Genomic DNA, 13,565 nt, shown 5'->3' with positions numbered 1-13,565 from the left:
AAAAAGAACAAAGCTAACTGAAATAGTCAAAACTTTTACAAACTAAATTAGAACTGTGTATTTTATCCCGGAATATCTATTCACTTATAATCAGGGCTTTATTCTACTTATTTCAGTCACACAGCGTCCCTTGATTTTAAGAAAGTAAAGTGAATTCTACAGGAAAGGAATACCATAGCTCAATCTTTTATTACTATGGTTTCAAAACCTAACAAAATAAGGCAAATAAAAGAAAAATATTGGGCCGGGCGCGGTGGCTCACGCTTGTAATCCCAGCACTTTGGGAGGCCGAGGTGGGCGGATCACGAGGTCAGGAGATCGAGACCACGGTGAAACCCCGTCTCTACTAAAAATACAAAAAATTAGCCGGGCGTGGTGGCAGGCGCCTGTAGTCCCAGCTACTTGGAGAGGCTGAGGCAGGAGAATGGCGTGAACCCGGGAGGCGGAGCTTGCAGTGAGCCGAGATCGCGCCACTGCACTCCAGCCTGGGTGAAAGAGCGAGACTCCGTCTCAAAAAAATTTAAAGAAAATTTCAAAGACAGAATTTCAGCAATGCCTAGTAAAACATTTTAAAAAAGTGTACAGGTGGGTGGTGGTCAGCCTACAATCCCAACATTTGAGGGTGTGTTGAATCACCTGAGAGTCAGATTCAGAGCCTGGCCAAGTGGTGAAACCTGTCTCTATAAAATACAAAATTAGTGGGATGGTAGGGCCTGTAATCCAGTATCAGGTAAGGTGGAGGTGGAGGTTGCAGTGAGCCAAGATCGCGCCACTACACTCCGGCCTGGGTGATAAGAGCAAAACTCTGTCTCAAAAAAAAAAAAAAAAAAAAAGTCTTAGGGATCATCACATCACTATTAAACTGATAAATAAAAATTAAAATAATGTGGCAACACAAGGTATTATTTAGTTAAAGGAAATCAAACCTATCATTGTTGAAAGAAATCTGGCAATACTAAACAGAACTAAAAACTTCTTCTTGTCTTTACCTAGAATTTTATATTTGAGGATATGCAAATAATTACTGCTAAATACACTGTAGCAAAGCTATTCATAATAGAGAAAAATTGGGCCCAATCTAAATGCTCTACAAGTAAGAATGGTTAGGCAAACCATAGATCGTACAGGAACAGAATGAAATAGTATAGGCTATAAAAAGCAGTAAGAATGTGCACCTCCTCAATATCCAAATGCACGCACATGTAAAATAAGTTAAAAAAAGGAAGCCATGAAAACATACTCACGGTATCTATGAAGGTTAAGAAAATTAATCAGATGTTACAGCAATATAAATAGAATTTTATGTTCACTGGACTCCTGTTTCTCTGCCAGTAAATTCAACGTAAGATAATTTTTAAAGAGAGAAAATTACTAAATCCTCAGCGTTCTTCTGATTCTCTCTCAATTTACATCCTGAGCTAAATGCATGAGACAAAGCTTTACAATATATAAAAACACTCTACTATCTAAATTTTATATAAGTTGAAGATATATTTGCTTCATCTCTACACTATCACAACAATGACAAATATTGCACTTTTCCTCTAAGAAATGCAAAATACCTTTCAAGGGGAATATGTCATAATCAAATATGATTATCCCTACTTCACAGATGGAAAAACTGTTGGTAACACTACCAATGACCTGCCCAATTTCTCCAACTTCAGATTCACTAATTTAACAGCATCTTTTGGAAAGAATTATTTCCATTTCACAACTCTCATTTCTAATTTTTTTTTTTTTTTTTGAGACGGAGTCTCGCTCTGTCTGTCACCCAGGCTGGAGTGCAGTGACGCAATCTCGGCTCACTGCAAGCTCCGCCTCCCGGGTTCACGCCATTCTCCTGCCTCAGCCTCTCCAAGTAGCTGGGACTACAGGCGCCCGCCACCATGCCCGGCTAATTTTTTGTATTTTTAGTAGAGACGGGGTTTCACCGTGGTCTCGATCTCCTGACCTCGTGATCCGCCCGCCTCGGCCTCCCAAAGTGCTGGGATTACAAGCGTGAGCCACCGCGCCTGGCCTCATTTCTAATTTTTAAAAGAAGTTCCTTCCACTTTTCTGAATAATGTGTACAAGACCGTCCTCCTTAACAAATACGAAATAGATGAGAATAAATTATTAACCTCCTGATTGAAGTAATACAAATTTCAACTGTTTACTGTTATTTACAGCATCCTCTTTGAAAGGCAAAGAAAATAAGTATTAAAGTGTATTTCAAATTCTCTACAGCAGTTAGTCATATCGTAAGAAAAAAGCTGAAAGTACACCCTCCTGCTCTTCTAAGAGTTGTTTCCATTAACCAGATGTGAGTGTAGCTGGCAATAAAGATAAAAATCCAAACATTTCAGAAAAATGATCTACTCTGCCTGTTTTATCCCTATACCTATGAAAATTAAACATCCAAACTGACACCCAAGATTAACTAAAAAATAACTAGAATACAACCTAGCCACTTACCAAAGGACCTGCTGAGAAAACAATCATCTAACTGGCAGACCACCTATAAGTTTCACTTATTCATTTTCTAAGTCCATCTCAAATGTCACTTCTTCTATTTTTTTTTTTTGAGACAAAGTCTCGCTCTGTTGCCCAGGCTGGAGTGCAATGGCGCGATCTCAGCTCACTGCAACCTCCGCCTCCAGAGTTCAAGTGATTCTTCCTGCTTCAGCCTCCCGAGTAGCTGGGATTACAGATGCCCGCCACCACGCCCGGCTAATTTTTGTATTTTTAGTAGAGACAGGGTTTCCCCATATTGGCCAAGTGGTCTTAAACTCCTGACTTCAGGTGATCCACTCGCCTCGGCCTCCCAACGTGCTGGGATTATAGGCGTGAGCCACCACGCCTGGCCGTGTCACTTCCTCTATAGAGCTTTCCCTAAAGACTCTAGTCCACTGATGTTTCCTCATTTGTGTTTTAGCATACTTTGCACATCATCCTGTGTAATAGATCAGATTTCAATAATCTGTTCATAAGCTTATGACCTTTACTTTGAGGTTCCTAGAGAGCAGGAAATATATTTTTCATCTTTGAGGCACTAGGAATAGAATATACAACTCCTGTTAAAATTAAACTAAGACCAAACACTAGGCCTTAAAGGTTGGTTACTAAAATATTTAATGGAAAAACCAGTGTACTTGCAAGTCTAGATCTCCCTTCCGCTTGGAAGCACAAGTCTTTCAGTCAGAATCCTCAAAAAGGAGTGAAGCCTTCTCGCACTGCAGAGTATGAACTTAAGTACTGAAACACTAACTGCAGACTTGAGTAAACCTTAAATATCCTAAGATATTTTTTCAGATACGAGGTTTTGCACAGATGTATAAATATGTCATTCAGGACAGCTGACAACCTAAAAACAAACTGCAAAATATTATGAAAAATTTAAAGCTTAATGCCCTAAAATAACCGCAAAATTCACAGCTATAGTAAAGCTAACTGTAATAAAATAAACACCAGCTTAAAAAAATAAACTTAATAAATAAGCCTATTTATAGATTGTAAAAGTTTGTTGAACGATTATTTGAATTGTTAAAATCATTAAAGGTTTCAAAGAGATCCTCATCCCCCAAATGTTAAGTTTTAAATAAACTTAACAAAATAACTGTGTATGTATACTGTAAAGCCCTACACCGTATAACCTAAAAGCAGATTACTTTATTTACGCCTCTTTTACTAGCAATTAAACTGAAAACCTTGAGTGTGAATGTTGTAAGATATCAAAGTTTTCAAGACTTGCCCTAGGAAAATACCAGTTTCTCCCATCATTTGCCCCTTTTTTAAGTGTTTAAAACCATCTCAGAGAAAATAGTGAGACCTCGTATCTTTTTTTGTGTATTAAAATCTTTTACACTTAAAAGTCAGAAATCTAGTGTCTCAACCATTACAGCAACTCTTAATTAATGCACTTTGTGCGGTTTTGGGTGTCATATTCCACAAACAAGGAACCAACTTCTAAACGTGAAGCGAGATATCAAAGTCCTAGAAAGAACAAGCTCTCCTAACCAACTTCTAAACGTGAAGCGAGATATCAAACTCCTAGAAAGAACAAGCTCTCCTAACCAACTAGGAGGTTCCAGGAAAACACAATTAAACAGGAAGCAATGAAGTTAAAAGCTAATGGAAACTGTAACTAGGCTGAGTGTTGCTCACATGCAGGGAGTCGGTCACCTGCTTCCTCAGCGTACATGATACAGGGCTGTGAGCGAACACTCACGCGTGGACCTGCATACATCCAACTCCAAAGCTCTGAGGCGTGAAGCCCAACTCCAAGGGCGCTCCACGCGCTTTCTATTCCAGGAAAACTGAATACAGCTGCTTGTGCTACTTGGCCCGCAAGACAGGAGGCGAGTCTGAGGCCCACTGAGTCCTCCAGAAACTACCCTTGCAAGGGCTGTTCCAGAGCCCCCCACCCACAGCCCAGCAGACCCCAAAAGCTTCTGGGGAAACTCAGGCCCACCCACTGCTACGCCCCCTTCCCTCGCTCCCACCCGAGGATCAGCTACCCCGGATAGGGACGACTTCCCCTTCCGACAGTGCATAAGAGGGCTCGTCAGGCCTCACCCACCTTGCACTCGTCGCTCTTTTTTTCTTCGTCGCAGAAGTTGACGGGCGCCAGGCCGGGCAGGTAGAAAGCGCCGCTCCGGCGGGGGCCAGGAACCGCCCCCAGCAGGAGCAGCGACAGCAGCAACAGCCGCGGCCACCGAGGTGGAGACAACACCGGCAGCCTCGCGCTCATGATAGTTGTTTCGGGGAAAGGGCAATCAAACCTAGGGGGTGAAGAGGGAGGGAGGGTTGGGGAGGCTCGGAGACGACTACAAGGCCGCCGGAGATAAAGGAAGCCGGCCCCCGGACGGCTAGTTCCGGTTGCGCTAGGAGACACCCTGGGTCCCGCAACAGAAAAGGAACCGGACCGCGACAGAGCATGCGCACCGCCGTCTGCACATGCTCAGTGAGAACGGTCGCAAGCACCAGGAGTTGTTTCCGGGAGGGAGCGGGGGCCAAATCCACTTTCCGGGTTTTCCGAGCGCCAGCTGAGGTGGTTACTGCGAGAGGTGGTTACTGGGAGAGCTGTTCCGGCACTCAGGTTCCAATTCCAAATTACAAATTCCAATCTAGAGCTCCCACGCTTGGGGGCTGTGGAGCACTCGCCAGCCGCTCCCCGTTTGCTGCTGGGTCTTACGAATTTCTCATATCCATCATACAGTTTCTTTATCACACTGTCCGCGGCACGCCAGTCCCTATGACAGAAAGCACCTGCTGATGGAGGCGGAGTTAGTGGCGGAGAGAAAAAGTTCGGGAGACACCTGGTTGGGAGCAGGCTAAGGAAACAAATGGGGAGGAATTAGCCACAAATCCTCAAATAGCTACTCAAAGGCATTTTCACGGACAATTTCCAAGCATTGGATGCATCTACAGAACCAGTGATGCATTCTTGTGTTGGGCAGTGATTGTGTGCACACATCTCTTTAAGGGAGAGTGGAAATGGGGTGAGGAGGAAAACGGGAGTAGAATAGAGGGTAGCGTTGACATTTATATTCTTCGAAGAAAGACCCAAGCATACCTGAGAGCTCAGTGAAGAAAGTAGTTCTGGCGAATCGGATTAATAGGGTATGATCAGCCTTTAGCAAGATTCTATCACTTCCCACTGATGATGTGATACGGTGTCCGCGTGTGTAAGTGCACACACGTGTGTGTGTGTGTTGCATCTTCTGAGTATTTTTCAAGGAGAAGCTTTTTAGTGACCTGAAAAAGTCAATTCAGTTAGCCACTAGAGTTCAATCAAAAACTTCGGAAGAATGCATCATCTTAAAGTACATAAGAGAGAATCATGACCTCCAGCTCAGAATTCAAGAATAAGCAAGTGTGTGAAATAGTAAGCTCAGAAAAGTTGAGGGCCAGTGAACTCCTATTTAAAGTTCTTGCGGGTGTTTGTACTTTTTTCCCAGGTAAGGTTTATAACTTTCATCAGATTTTCAAAGGGACCTAGGATGCTGCAAATTGATCCATATAGTGGGGTAGCCAAGTTAATCAAGAGAGAACTGGGAAGTAGAAAAAAACGTTCATCTTAAGGTTGTTGTGAAGATTAAATCAAAAATGGAGGGAAAGTGCTGAGCACATAGCTTGGCCCAAGGAATGGCACTTTTTTTTTTTTTTTAATAACAAAAACTAATCTGATGGGGCCTGAGCAGAAAATTGTGCCTAGGTGGCTTCCCTTTTATGTCCTCTCCCTCAAGTAAATCAACATATTCGCTGAACTTTGGGATAGGGAAAAATTGTAAAATATTCTGTATTTGGAAGTCATGGAGATTTCCAATATAACAAAAGGAAGCAGACATTTTCTCCAAATATCAAGAGGAAACAAAAATTAATATTTTTGCTCACTATCTTCTTTTTCTAGCACCACTAAAACTTGACCTTCCACCGGTGCGGTGGCTCACGCCTGTAATCCCAGCACTTTGGGAGGCCGAGATGGGCAGATCACGAGGTCAGGACATCGAGACCATCCTGGCTAACACGGTGAAACCCCGTCTCTACTAAAAATACAAAAAAATTAGCCAGGCGTGGTGGCGGGCGCCTGTAGTCCCAGCTACTTGGGAGGCTGAGGCAGGAGAATGGCGTGAGCCCGGGGGGTGGAGCTTGCGGTGAGCCGACATCGTGCCACTGCACTCCAGCCTGGGCGACTGAGCGAGACTCCGTCTCAAAAAAAAAACAAAAAACTTGACCTTCATTATATCTCACTGCCCTCATCCCAAACATTTCCTCTCCCAGTTTTCCAGGAAACGGCATCGCTGCCCATCTCTTCTCAGGCCCCAACCCTGGAGGAGAACCTAAATTTCTCATTTCCTCACTCGCTACCTCCAGTCCTTCAGCAAGTCCCGTTGGTTGGGCTGCTAAACTATGGACTAAATCCTTTCAGTACTTTCCATGCCCACAGCTACCACCCTGGTCCGAGCCAAATTCTTAGTTCCCCTGGACTTCCTACTGCAGTAGCCTCTCAGCTTCCACTCTTGGCAAAAATCAATTTTATAAAAACTTGAAATCCCTTAATACCACTCGTCTGCTTAAACCTCGGCATCCCACATTTACCACTATCAGGAAGGATCACATTTGTTTGTTTGCTGTCTCATTCCCCCATTTGTATGTGAATTCCAAGGGTAAGGGCCTGCTCCTACATCCCACACCGCCTAGAGACCGCAGGCGCGGGGAAAGCACTCCGCGACCATCACTGGCCAGGCCACACGAGTGCTGGATCTAAATTCGGAACTGGACTTTCAGAGCTGAAATAAACCTGAGGTTTTCCAGAGGCTTTTAACCTCCTTTTACAGCCAAGGATGCGCCTAAGAAGGGAGAGGCTTCCGTGACTTCCTGCAGTAACGCAGCCACTATAGAGATTGAGACCACAACGACTTGGGAGTCTAAAAGTCTGCAACCTTTTCCACTCCAAAGCTCGATGTTTCCTCAATCCCCCGGGCTCGGCATCAGCAAAAACCCGGAGAAGCGGAGCCTTTCTCAAAGAAAATGACCTCCAGACTCATGCTTCCAACTCGACCGGTGCACGTATCTCGCATGCGCAGAGCCAGCCGGCCGCACCTTGCCAACTCCTATTCGGACACGTCATCTAGGTCGGCCGGGGTCCGGTGGGAGGGGGCCGGGGGCGGGGCTCGGATGCGGGGCGGAGTGGTCCCTCCACTTCCGGATCCGGCCTCTCCTGGGCAATGCCTCACTTGGGGTTCCTTGGTTACCTGGCTGCGGTGTCTACCCGGTGCCGGGGCGTGGCGGAGAGAGATCGCCCCGCCCTCCACGCAGGCCACAAAATGGAGGCCCTGCCCTGTGGGTGTTTGTGGCCTGGGTGCTGTCGTGCCGAAAGACGAAAGTTAGAGTGACAATTCTAGTTGCAAACTGGAAAGAAATGGAGTTTTTCCTTCATTCTCCCTACGATCATGACGGTCCTTTTCTCAAAGTACTAATACTTTTAATGGGACTGTAAAACTTGAGGGATATGACTCTGTCCTTCAGATTGCATTTGCCAACTCTGATTTACCGCCAATAATATGGTGCTGTCATATTCATAGAGACAGAAAGTAGAGCAGTGGTTGTAGAGACAGTCTACGGAAGGAGGGATGGGGATTTACTGTTTAATGGCATAGTTTCAGTATGGGTTGGTGAAAAAGTTGGGATGAATGGTGATGACTGCACAACAATGCAAATATGCTAATGTCACAGAAGTGTACACTTAAAAATGGTTAGATGGTAAGTTTTCTATTATGTGTATTTTACCACAATTTTTTTTTTTTAATGCAACTGAATCTCGCTGTTGCCTAGGCTGGAGTGCGGTGGCGTGATCTCAGCTCACTGCAACCTCTGCCTCCCTGGTTCAAGTGATTCTCGTGCCTCAGCCTCCCAAGTAATTGGGATTACAGGTGCCAGCCACCACACCCAGCTAATTTTTGTATTTTTAGTAGAGACGATTTCACCATGTTGGCCAGGCTAGGCTGTTCTCGAACTCCTGAACTCAGGTGATCCGCCTGCCTTGGTGTCCCACAGTGCTGGGATTACACGCGTGAGCCACCACGCCCGGCCCCACAGTTTTTTGTGTTTTTTTAAAATTATTTTTTTAATGGCATTTGTGTCTTTTTTCTTTTTTGTTTTTGAAACAGAATCTCGCTCTGTCGCCAAGCTGGGGTGCAGCGGCGCCATCTTGGCTCACTGCAACCTCTGACTCCCTGGTTCAAGCAATTCTCCTGCCTCAGCCTCTCCAGTAGCTGGGGTTACAGGCACGCACCACCCCGCCCAGCTAATTTTTGTATTTTTAGTGGAGACGGGGTTTCACCATATTGGCCAGGATGGTCTCCATCTCCTGACCTCGTGATCCACCTTGGCTTCCCAACGTGCTGGGATTACAGGTATGAGCCACTGCACCCAACCTAAATGGCATTTGTTTCTTCTACTCCTCTCTGCCAAAATAATTTGGACAGTGTTTTCCATGACGACTTCTGTATAAGATTGTCGGATATAGCAAATAAAAGTACAGTATGCCCAGGTAAATTTTAATTTCAGATGATCAATGAATAATTTTCTAGTTTAAGTACATTCCAACTATTGCATGGGACATAAGAGTATTTTATCTGATCACCCTACTTTGGTGTCAAGTTAAAATTATTAGCAAAAGTTCTTCCGTTTTCAGGAAGTGCACACTGTACTCTAGTAGTGAGGCAGGAGAACAGGGTCTGGAAGCAGGGAACCTAAGGTCATTTCACACTGACTTCCTAGAGCCATTTGGAAAGGAAAACCCTAACTTTCCACTCCTAAGTAACAAAAGGCCCAGAGGCCACTCCCTTTGCAAATCCCCACCTTTTCTGTGCCGCAGCTGGAAAATTGAAAGTACCTCTGATTGGTTGCTTTCTGCAACCAATCAGATGTTTGCATAGAGTGTAACTTTGTAACTTCACTTCAGCCTCTGATTGGTTGCTCTCCCCAACCAATCAGACTGATTGTGGGCCAAGGCTTCTTTTGCATAGAAGTGCTACTTTGTAACTTCACTTTAGCCTCTGACTGGGGGCCACCACTTCATTTACATGGGGTGAGCACCAAGTAAGTGGCCAATGGGAAACCTCTAGAGGGTATTTGGACCTGAGAAGATTCTGTATCTGGGGCCCTTGAGTTGCTGCTCGGCCTGCTCCCACACTGTGAAGTGTACTTTCACTTTCAAAAAATCTCTGCTTTCCTTACTTCATTCTTTCTTAGCTTTACTGTGTGTTTTGTCCAATTATTTGTTCAAAACGCCAAGAACCTGGACAACTTGCTGTCCGCAACCAATCAGACTGATTGTGGGCTGAGTCTTCATTTGCATGGAAGTGCAACTTTGTAACTTCACTTTAGCCTCTGATTGCGGGCCACCACTTCATTTACATGAGGTGAACACCAAGTAGGTGGCCAATGGGAAACCTCTAGAGGGTATTTGGACCTGAGAAGATTCTGTATCTGGGGTTCTTGAGCTGCTGCTTGGGCTCACTCCCACACTGTGAAGTGTACTTTCACTTTCAATAAATCTCTGCTTTCCTTGCCTTGCTGTGCGTTTTGTTCACTTCTTTGTTCAAAACCCAAAGAATCTGGACGACTTGCAGTCAAGACCCTCTACCGGTTTGGTGAGCCAGGTAGGAGGGAAGCCCAAAGTATGGGATTTATTTTTCTCCTTTCTTCTTTTCCTTTCTGCTACATGCAGGGGAATCGTTCTCTCTTTCTTTTCCTTTCCAACTCGGGACTCTCGGTGGACAGCACCTAAGCATGGCGACAACTGCAAGTTTCTGGCCAGAACCTCTCTCTGGTGAAACTGAAAGGCTTCCATGAGGAAGCGCCTGAGTAACACTGCTGGGTTTGGGTGAGGGACCAGAGTCCTTTTCCTTGTTTTTGTTTTTCTGAGTCCTATTCCTTTTTTCCGAGTTATTTCCCTTTTTTCTTTTCCAGTCTTTCAGTGGCTGTTTTCTAATAGCTCCTTGGCAATTGAGGGGAACTGGCCAGGGCCACTCTCTGGTGTTGTCTGAAGGCCAAGGAGTGAACAGGGATGGCTGCCCTGCCTTGAAGAGGGAAGGACTCTTTTCTATCCTTTCCAGCTATAGTCCCTGATCCCTACATGTGATGCAGTTGGCAGCGGAAGCTCATCCTGGGCGAACTCACACACATTTCAGGCGACTTAAACATTTTCTTGTGCTAAATTCTTCCCTTCCCCTACTCATCTGGCTAAAGGACAGACTATGCAAACAAGGTTATACAAGTCAGAGGGTCTGGGCATGTAGGAGATGGTCTGTGTGGGGCATGGAGTGGGGGGGAAATTCATGAAAGGCAATTTATTGCCTAAATTTAAAGGCTTAAAGGGTTGCTTTAAGTGGGATAGAAAAACCTTAAGGAAAGTTCATAGTAGGTCTTCAGTGGTGAAGTGTTGCGGGAAGTCAGGGACCCCGAATGAAGGGATTGGCTGAAGCCATGGCGGAAGAACATAAATTGTGACGATTTCATGGACATTTATTAGTTCCCCATTCAATACTCTTGTGATTTCCTATGCCTGTCTTTACTTTAATCTCTTAATTCCTTCATCTTCATAAGCCGAGGAGGATGTATGTCGCCTCAGGACCCTGCGATGATTGCGTTAACTGCACAAATTGTTCGTAGAGTATGTGTGTTTGAACAATATCAAATCTGGGCACCTTAAGAACAGGATAACAGCAATGTTCAAGGAACAAGGGAGATAACCTTAAAGTCTGGCTGCCTATGGGCCAGGCAGAACAGAGCCATATTTCTCTTCTTTCAAAAGCAAATAGGAGAAATATCGCTGAATTCTTTTTCTCAGCAAGGAACAGCCCTGAGAAAGAGAATGCGTGCCTAGGGGTAGTCCTCTAAAATGGCCGCTCTGGGGACAGCTGTCTTTTATGGTTGTAGATAAGGGATGAAATAAGCCCCGGACTCCCATAGCGCTCCCAGGCTTATTAGGACGAGGAAATTCCCACCTAATAAATTTTGGTCAGACTGGTTGTCTGCTCTCCCTGTCTCCTGATAAGATGTTATCAATGACAATGCGTGCCCAAAACTTCATTAGCAATTTTAATTTCGCCCGGTCGTGTGGTCCTGTGATCTCACCCTGCCTCAATTTGCCTTGTGATATGTTATTACCTTGTGAAGCATATGATCTCTGTGACCCACACCCTATGCATACACTCCCTCCCCTTTTGGAAATCACTAATAAAAACTTGCTGGTTTTACGGCTCAGGGGGCATCACAGAACCTGCTGACATGTGATGTCTCCCCTGGACACCCAGCTTTAAAATTTCTCTCTTTGTACTCTTTCCCTTTATTTCTCAGACCAGCCCACACTTAGGGAAAATAGAAAAGGACCCACATGAAATATCAGGGGCTGAATTTCCCTCGATAGTGGAGGGAACCATCCCAAAGCAGTGCCAGCCCCCATCTAAGGTCAGAGACATCTGACAGACTAAATCAGGGCCCTAAAGTAGGGACGCCCCTGGGGACCCTAGTCTGGGTTCAGAATTTTTTTCAGGGGGATGCCCTGGGTAAAATTTGGGTCACCTAATGGGCCCTCTACTTTTCAAAGTCCTCTTCTCTATTCCAGGCCACTATGGGCAACTCTCTATCTATTCGACCTGATTCCGCTATGGGCAATTCTACACCTCTTCCCCTGGATTCCTCACTTGGCTACATCATCCACCATTGGAATAAATTTCACCCTGACACTCTAAAGGGAAAATGTATAATTTTTTTTCTGCAATACTGTTTGGCCCCATTATGAGCTGCCCAGCCCCCAACAATGGGCAGTCAGTGGTAGCCTTAATTATGACACCATCCTGCAATTAGACCTACTTTGCAAGAGGCTGGGAAGATGGTCAGAAGTCCCATATGTACAGGCTTTTATCATAATATCAAAAACCAATATCAAAAACCTAACAATCTGTGAAACTCCCAGAACCCACCCCCCCAAAGGAAAGTACTAAGGCAGAACTAGATATTACAGATGACCCTCTTTTACAAAGGCTAGCTGTCTCTCAGGGTGAACAGCAACCACCCCCATAAAGCCCCTTGCCAAGTGCTCCTGAGGCTAAAACCCAGGAGCAAACACCAGGGACCCTACTAAATCCCCCTCACACTTGGAGAGGAACACCATGTTCAATTCTCTCTCCAGCCCTGCTACCTCTTAGGGAAGTAGCACAAACCAAGGGGCCAGTCCTAGTGCAGGCCCCCTTCTCTATAATTTATATATACAATATAAGGAAAAGCTAGGAAACTATTCTGAGAATCCTAAGAAATTTGCAGATGGGTTCCAACCTTTGACCTTAGCCTCTGATCTATCATGGAGAGATGTTCAATTCATTCTAGCAACCTGTTGCACACCCTCAGAAAAGGAATGAATCTTTGAGGCTGCCCACCTGCAAGCAATGAATTATTTGCCCAAAACTCTCAGGGCAGTCATCCCGGCCCAGACACAGTTCCCACTATTGATCCTAATTGGGACTATAACACTCCTGAGGGAATGAACAACTGGGCTAAATTTCTTAAGGCTCTCCTTGGAGGAATGAGAAAGGGAATAACTAAAGGCAGTAAATTATGATAAAGTAAGGGAGGTTACACAAGGCAAGGAGGAAAATCCAGCCGTGTTTTATGGCAGGCTGGAGGGAGCCTTTAAAAAATATACTAATCTGGACGCTTCCTCTCCCCAAGGCAAAATATTAATAGCACAGCATTTCATTAGCCAATCTGCCCCAGACATTAGAGATAAGCTCCAAAAGCTACAGATGGGGCCACAAACTAATCAAAATCAGCTTATTTATATCACCTTTATGATGTATAACAATCGTGACCTGAAGGAAGGGAAAAGGGAACAGAATAAACAAAATGGCAAGCCAAAAGTATGGCAGCCATCATTGGTGATGCCCTGAATGTCCAAAGAGTGTCTAAGGGAAACTCGAAGGGCCATAAAGATGATGCCAGCAAAGGCTCTTGCTTCAAATGCAAAAGAAGACATTGGGCAAAGGATTGTACTAAGTCCCTGCCAGGCCCCTGCC

General features: G+C 44.9%; 1 protein-coding gene across 1 annotated transcript in view; it reads right to left on the bottom strand.

The window, feature by feature from the left end:
* TM9SF2 (transmembrane 9 superfamily member 2) overlaps nucleotides 1-4,975 on the bottom strand; it is a 63,743-nt gene extending 58,768 nt beyond the window's left edge. Inside the window, exon 1 of the mRNA XM_032151193.2 lies at nucleotides 4,562-4,975. Coding sequence (XP_032007084.1) covers nucleotides 4,562-4,732 — 171 coding nt within the window. The 5' untranslated portion in view covers nucleotides 4,733-4,975. The remainder of the gene's footprint in view (nucleotides 1-4,561) is intronic.
* Nucleotides 4,976-13,565: the final 8,590 nt, after the last annotated feature.

The sequence above is a fragment of the Hylobates moloch genome, unplaced genomic scaffold (genome assembly GCF_009828535.3).
Source record: "Hylobates moloch isolate HMO894 unplaced genomic scaffold, HMol_V3 SCAFFOLD_4, whole genome shotgun sequence".
NCBI lineage: Eukaryota > Metazoa > Chordata > Mammalia > Primates > Hylobatidae > Hylobates > Hylobates moloch.
Note: the sequence above shows the minus strand (reverse complement) of the source record. Positions and strands in the feature narration are given on the sequence as shown.